The sequence below is a fragment of the Chelonoidis abingdonii genome, chromosome 4, assembly GCF_003597395.2.
Source record: "Chelonoidis abingdonii isolate Lonesome George chromosome 4, CheloAbing_2.0, whole genome shotgun sequence".
NCBI lineage: Eukaryota > Metazoa > Chordata > Testudines > Testudinidae > Chelonoidis > Chelonoidis abingdonii.
In genome coordinates, this window is record NC_133772.1 from 2,632,765 (window position 1) to 2,640,001 (window position 7,237).

The window sequence follows — 7,237 nt, forward strand, 5'->3', positions numbered from 1 at the left end:
TCCTGGGTTCCATCCCCAGCTCTGGGAGGGGAGTGGGGTCTAGTGGTTAGAGCAGGGGGGCTGGGAACCAGGACTCCTGGGATCTCTCCCCAGCTCTGGGAGGGGAGTGGGGTCTAGTGGTTAGAGCAGGGGGTGCTGGGAGCCAAGACTCCTGGGTTCCATCGCCAGCTCTGGGAGGGGAGTGGGTTAGAGCGGGGGGGGGGGGCTGGGAGCCAGGACTCCTGGGTTCTATTCCCAGCTATAGGTGGGGAGTGGGGTCTGTTGGGTTAGAGAAGCGGGGGCTGGGAGCCAGGACTCCTGGGTTCTATCCCCAGGTCTGGGTGGGAAGTGAGGGGCTAGTGGGTTACAGCAGGGGGCTGGGAACCAGGACTCCTGGGTTCTATTCCCAGCTATGGGTGGGGAGTGGGGTCTGTTGGGTTAGAGAAGTGTGGGCTGGGAGCCAGGACTCCTGGGTTCTATCCCCTAAGCCTCTCACAGGCACATACTCATGGCATTTGTTACCCTCCAGGTTGGGCCCGCACTCCAGCGTGTAGTAAAACTGCAACTGGCCATGTTCAAGTCTGCAGGTGAGTGTGACATTCTTGCCGACCTTGAGGTAGGTGTAGCAGCGGCCCAGGAGGTCGTCGGCAAATATGTCCTTGTCCTACACCTCCATTTCCAGTTTGGGCCGCTCAAGCAGTGTCACTGCCCCAAAGTCCAGGTCCTCTCTCCAGATGGGGTCGTTATCATCCTTAATGCGGCCTGTCTGCAGCTGCTGGCCTTGGAACAAGAACTTGACGTAGGCATCGGTGTCGGTCATGATGTCTCCCGACAGGTTTATGCCCCACAGCACATGGACCTTCAGCCAGGCCATGCCCCACTTGAGCGAGCAGCACATAGAGTCGGTGAGGGGGTTGCCAGAGCAGTGGCATTTGCAGGGGTCCCAGGGGTCGGCCTGGCCCCCTTGTGGGCAGCTACGAGGGCAACTTCTCCTCCGTCCCCGCTCAGTCACGTACTCCTTCACCGCCTGCTTCAGCGCCTCCCGCCTAGGGTCGCCTGCTCTCACCAAGGTGTGGATGGGCGTCAGGGAGTAGGAGACCAGGTCGGGGCTGGCTTTCAGGCTGTCCATCCAGGTCGAGAAGGAGCTGGCGTCTTGTTCGGTGGAGAAGAGCTGCTTGGAGTTACTGTTGCCACCTGTCACCTTGATGCGCTTTTCCATGTAAGGCATCTGGGAGATCCCCTGGCCCTCACTGCCCTGCTTGCTCAGGCCCAGGTCTTGTAAGAACTGTAAGTCGAGGTGCGCCTTGATTTCGGTGGCTGTCAGCCCGTCCAGCGCTGCCCGGCAGGTCGGGATGGCCGTCAGCTGCCGCACGTGCCCCCCCAGGTCTGCCTGCCTCACGTAGTGGGTACCGTACATGGCCAGGAAGGGCCAGTATGTGGCTGAGTCATAGCTGGGTGGGAGGCTCCTCAGGGCCCGGGAGAACTGGGGCATCAGTGGGGGGTCTTGACGGAGACTCAACCTGCCCAGAGGGGAAAGAGAGAGGAGTTAGGAGTCAACCAGAGACCCCCTGCACCTTCCCTTGAACAAACTGGCTCCACTTCCCCAGTGCTCACTCCCTGGGGTCCCTGGCAGGTGGGGGCGCAGTAGGAGGCGCTGTCCTCTTGCAGTCAGTGCTACCCCATTACCCCGCTGCAGCAGTAGGGGGCGCTGGGCTGCAGAGAGCAGAGTGGCGGGGGCAGCAGAGAACAACGTGCTGCGGGGAGCAGGGCGGGGCAGGGGCCTAGCCGGGAAAATCTCACCTGTAATACACACAGGGCACCTCTTGGCGCACAAACATGTACTTGTCCTGCAGCTCCTTCTGGTAAGCGTAGCTGGTGAGCCGGGATTTGGACCCTGCCAAGGCCGGGCCATGGGAATCCGCTAGCAGCTCCAGCTCTGACATCCAGTCGTTGTTCACATCCAAAGCCAGTGCCCGGCCCACAGCTGCGGCTGACTCGTCCACTGAGCTGCTGAGCTCCCAGCTGCACGAGATGTTGACCCTCCAGTCCACCACAGCCAGTGGCAGCCTCTGGTGCTGCCTCCCCTGCAGCCGGTTCTCGCAGAGGGTGCAGGCGCCATTTGGGCGGTGCCACAGGCTGGTGTCCACCAGATTGGCCCCCGTCCACTCCAGAGTGGTCACGTCGATGCTCTCCCCCACCAAGCTGTACCCGGGCACGAAGGTCATGGTCTCCTCGCACTCCTCAGCTGTTCCAGTGTAACAGTCGGAGGAGACTCCAGGGAGAAGGAAGAGGAAGAGCAGAGGGATGAAGACACCGGATCTTGCCATGGCTGGTGCGATGGTGCCCCTTACCTGGGAGCGGATTTTGGTCTCTGAGCCTTCTTAAAGGGAGAGAAACAGAGAGAGGCTTTATTAACAACAATCAGTGGCAGGAAGTTCCACAGGCACAACACATCCTAGCAGCGTCCCAGAAGCCTGCAAACTGCTATGAACATCCCTGGCTCTGAGAGAAGAGCTCTCCAACAACCTATGCTATAGCCTGCCTGCCCCGTTGCCCGCTGATTCTGAAGGAGAGTTGCTGCTGGGTGTGGACAGCACAGGGACCAGGACACATTCAACCTGGCAGTTCTGATTGTGTCCACTAGGGGGCAGTTGGTTTAGTCTTGTGTAGTTGGGACATGAGACACATGGGTGAATAGTTCTCATTCCTTATAATAGAGAGCTGGGTGGATATGCACCTGTGTAAACCCCCGCTCCCCACCCCACCTCCAAGCTGAATCTCCCCTCATTGTGCTGGGAACTGAATCCCCCATGTGAGCTGCAGGCAGCAGGGTGACCTTCCTGAAATACTCACAGCCCCGTTCCCTCCAGCAGGAAGAGAGAGAGAGAGAGAAGAGTGCACATCCACATGAAGATCCTCAATTCCCTTCATGTCTTACCTCCTAAATCACTGTATGTGCCAGGCTTCTTCGCCTAGCACTGAGATGCAGCTAGCTCTGGGGAGGGGCAGCTGGTGAACAACCAGACAATTATATTGTCCAGAGACAGCTCATCCGTCACTGAGTTGCAGCCTCCTCTGGGGTGCGGCAGCAGGGGAACAGCCACCCAGAGAGCTCTGGGGAGCACTGGCATGGGTACTGGGGTATGGTGATGTCCCCACACATACACAGACTGCTGCTCCCGAGCACGTCCAACAGGCTCCCCTGCCCCCTGGGTTACCTGTCTGCAGCAAAGCACAGGGCTCCTGTGTGGGGATCATGGCAGGGGCTACCCTGATGCAGATGTCAGCTGAATCAGAGTGCAGGGAGCTGATAGCTCCAGAACTCCGTGGGTTCATCAGCTGGGAGGCAGGGCAGATAGAAAGAGGGACCCCCGCCTACAGCAACCCCCCCCTGCAATAATGAATCCAGCAGGATCTGGGGGAGCGAGGGGGAGCTGGCTGGGGGGAAGGGCCAGATCCTGACATAAGTGATCCAATTGTAAATCTGGAGTGGGGTCAGGCAGCTAGAGAAGGGAGCCAGGGAGCCAGGACACCTGGATTCTAGCCCTGGCTCAGGAAGGGGAGTGGAGGCTAGTGGTTAGAGCAGGGGAGGCTGGGAGCCAGGACTCCTGGGTTCTCTCCCTAGCTCAAGGAGGAAAATGGAGGCTAGTAGTTAGAGCAGGGGAGGCTGGGAGCCAGGACTTCTGGGTTCTCTCCCTAGCTCAAGGAGGGAAGTGGAGGCTAGTGGTTAGAGCAGGGGGGGCTGAGAGCCAAGACTCCTGGGTTCTCTCCCTAGTGCAAGGAGGGAAATGGAAGCTAGTGGTTAGAGCAGGGGAGGCTGGAAGCCAGGACTACTGGGTTCTCTTCCTAGCTCTGGGAGGAGAGTGGGGTCTGAGTCTGGACTTCTGGGTGCTTTCCCTGGCTCTGGGAGGGAAGCAGGACCTAGTGGCTAGAGCAAGGGGTAGTGGTGAGAGCTGGAAGCCCGGACTCCTGGATTCTTTTATTTGCTCTGGGAGTGGAACTGGGTCGCGGCATTAGATCAGGGGAGGGGAGGGGCTGGGATTCTATCCCCGGCTCTGGGAGGGGAGTGGGGTCTAAGGGTCAGAAGGGGGGTGGGGGGACACGGAGCCAGGAGGGATTAAACATTAGCAGACTAACTAGCCCATGTTCAACCTTTAGAGAGATATTAGGAGATAATGATTGTGTTTCATGTGTGTTTACATATATGCTGTTAGAGGCTGACAACGTAACCAAACTGTCCCTGTCTGTCACTATGTTCTGTAAATTCCAAGATCCAAAGCAGATGTTAACATTTAGATGAACTGTAAATAGAATAACTTCTTTGTCTTCATTCCTCTTTGAAGTATGCAGTTAATTACTTGTAAATAGCAGGAGGTGGGTAGTTGCTTTATATTAATTCATGCAGCTAATTACGGGTGGTCTTTTATGAATAGAAGATCGTACTTCAAAGCCACAAACTATAAAAGTATCAGAGGAGTAGCCGTGTTAGTATGGATCTGTAAAAGCAGCAAAGAATCCGGTGGCACCTTATAGACTAACAGACGTTTTGGAGCATGAGCTTTCGTGGGTGAATACCCACTTCGTCTGATGCAATCTGACGAAGTGGGTATTCACCCACGAAAGCTCATGCTCCAAAACGTCTGTTAGTCTATAAGGTGCCACAGGATTCTTTGCTGCTCAAACTATAAAAGTACTCTTGGGCCCAGATCCTGTAATCTCAGATCTGCTTAAGCTTCATGGGGGAAGTTTGATTCACAAGACTGAGGTCTCCGGCTCCAGTCTGGATCACCCTGATTTCGGACATTGGCCTGTCTATTTGGGACAATAACCTGATGAACAGATTCGGGAAAGGGCTCTTTGCAATTCTGAAGCTCACCATCTTTATTATGAAACTGACTTAAGAACTCTATTCATAGCTGGCTGGATAAAGATCTTTTAACCCATCCCCTCTCTTTTCTTTTTTAATGAAGTTAAGTTTAGTTCACAAGAGTTGGCTGTAAGTGTGTATTTGGGTAAGAGCTGAAATATTCACTGTCCTGGTGGGGAATGTGTCCAGTATTTTTATATGATGAGCAAGATTTTCAGTAATCCTGATCGTATTTCACTTGGCTGTCTGGATTGCAGCCCAAGGCTGGTTTCTTTAAGGGAACCGTTCTAGCTTCTGAGTAACCAGTAAATTATTGCAGATGCTGTTTTGTTGCTGGCTTGGTGAATCTAAGTATTAGAAGAACCACCAGTTTTGGGGATTGTCTTCTCCATTCTTTGCAGTTGGCCCTGATGGAGCAATCTCAGGGTGGCCCCCCATGAGACCCCAGTCACAGGGGCTGGGAGGCAGGACTCTTGGGTTCTACTGAAATCCAAGAACCTCCTGGGGAGCCAGTGTTTGTGGGTGCTTGGTCGCCCCAGGGGATGTGTGTTGCCTGCTGCTCCCGTCTGCTCTCAGGACAGGGTGTGGAGAGCGGTGGGACACCGGGAAGGGAGACAAGGTGTCAGGGCGAGTGGCAGGATTTAGTCACGGGGTGGGTCTGAGTCCCTCTCTCGCCCCCTCTGGCCTTGCCAGGATCTGAGCCCCCTACCTGTGTTTGTTCCAGGAACTGTGGGCATCGAGTCCCTCTCTTAATTTCGTTTGGTGACCCCTAGTTCTTGTGTTATGAGAAGGAGTAAACAACACTTCCTTTATCTACTTTCTCCACACCAGTCATGACTTTATAGACCTCAATCATATCTCCCCTTAGCCATGTCTTTTCCAAGCTGAAAAGTTCCAGTCTCATTAATCTCTCCTCCTATGGAAGCCGTTCCAGACCCCTAATCATTTTTGTTGCCCTTTTCTGAACCTTTTCCAATTCTAATAGATCTTTTTTGAGATGGGCGACCACAGCTGCATGCAATGTTCAAGAGGTGAGCGCACCATGGATTTACACAGAGGCAAAATGATATTTTCTGTTCTATTATCTATCCCTTTCTTAATGATTCCCAACAGTCTGTTGGCTTTTTTTACTGTCACTGCACATTTTCAGAGAACTATCCACAATGACTCCACGATCGCTTTGTTGAGTGGTAACAGTGTCCACACCCTCTCCCTGCCCCCAGGCGTGTGCTGGGATCTGGAGGTCAGGAATTATTCATAGAGTAAAGTGAGGGGAGCTGGGGGGCAAGAAGGAGTGGAGGAAGAAATGGGGGAGGGGCACTTGGGGTAGAATGGGGGCCAAGGATGGGATCAGGGGTTAGTGGGAGGTTGAGGGGCTTCCACACAGTGAGACACCCTGGGGCAGCTGAGTCAGCGCTGCAGTTCCTTTACCCTCCTCAGCCCCTCTGCCTGGGCATCCAGGCACCACGTCGGGAAGTGGGGTCAGATCCTGGAGGAGGATCTCCCCGCATTCCTCCCAAAGAACTCAGGATTTCACCCTGGGATTTCTCACCTACATTTCAAAGTTTTGCAATAACTAAACAGGACTTACCTTGTGTGTGCCAGAAGCTGGAGTGATCCCAGCTCCTAAAGAGGCCTCTGGTCACCTGGGTTTAGCTTGTGCCATATAAATACCGTCATAGGCGCTGGCTTCTAGTTTTCCCCAGGGGTGCTCCTCCCCCTTCCCTGAGGCCCCGCCTGAACTGCACCCCCTGGCCTGAGCTCCCTCTCTCCTCCTTCCAGTCTGGGCAAAGGCACAGCCTGACCTCACACCTCTCCCAGCACCCCTGAGTGAGTCCCCTGCCCTCTCAGTGGCTGGGCAGACCCCCGATCCGCACCATTCCTGGGGACTGAGTCTCCACCTTACCCCTCTCCTCTGAAGCTGGGGCCGGGGAAGCCCAATCCACTCCCCTGCCCGCCCCACCGATCTCAGAGCCGGGGGAAGCCCCAGTCCACCCAGGCCAGCACAGAGCTCTGCTGTCCCTGGCTGTCATGTTTCCTGGGCTGTGTGGGGTCCAAGTATTCGCTGAGGAGACAGGGCAGGGACGCTACAGTCACCCCCAGGACTGCCACCCCTGTGCCAAGTGGATAAAGTGACAGCAACCGCCCCCTCCTGTGCCCCTCTCCCCCAATCCCTGCCCTCTTATCATCTCTTCCCGCCCCCACTCCGCCCCCTCCCAAGGCCTGCATACACACCCCTTGGCACTGTCCCCCTTCCCCCAAGGCCCCTGCCCACCAGGGCTGCCTGACTTACATAGGGGTGCCCTATGTGGCCAGGAAGGGCTGAGAGACAGATGAGTGGTAGCTGGCTGGCAGGAGATGCAGAGCCTGGGAGAAGTGGGGTGGCAGTGA

General features: G+C 55.6%; 1 protein-coding gene across 1 annotated transcript; it reads right to left on the minus strand.

The window, feature by feature from the left end:
* Window positions 1-379: 379 nt before the first annotated feature.
* Window positions 380-6,512, minus strand: LOC116815502 (perforin-1-like). The gene is given in 4 exon segments (XM_032763931.2): window positions 380-1,499; window positions 1,780-2,359; window positions 3,198-3,354; window positions 6,438-6,512. Coding segments are annotated over 4 exon segments (1,932 nt in total).
* Window positions 6,513-7,237: the final 725 nt, after the last annotated feature.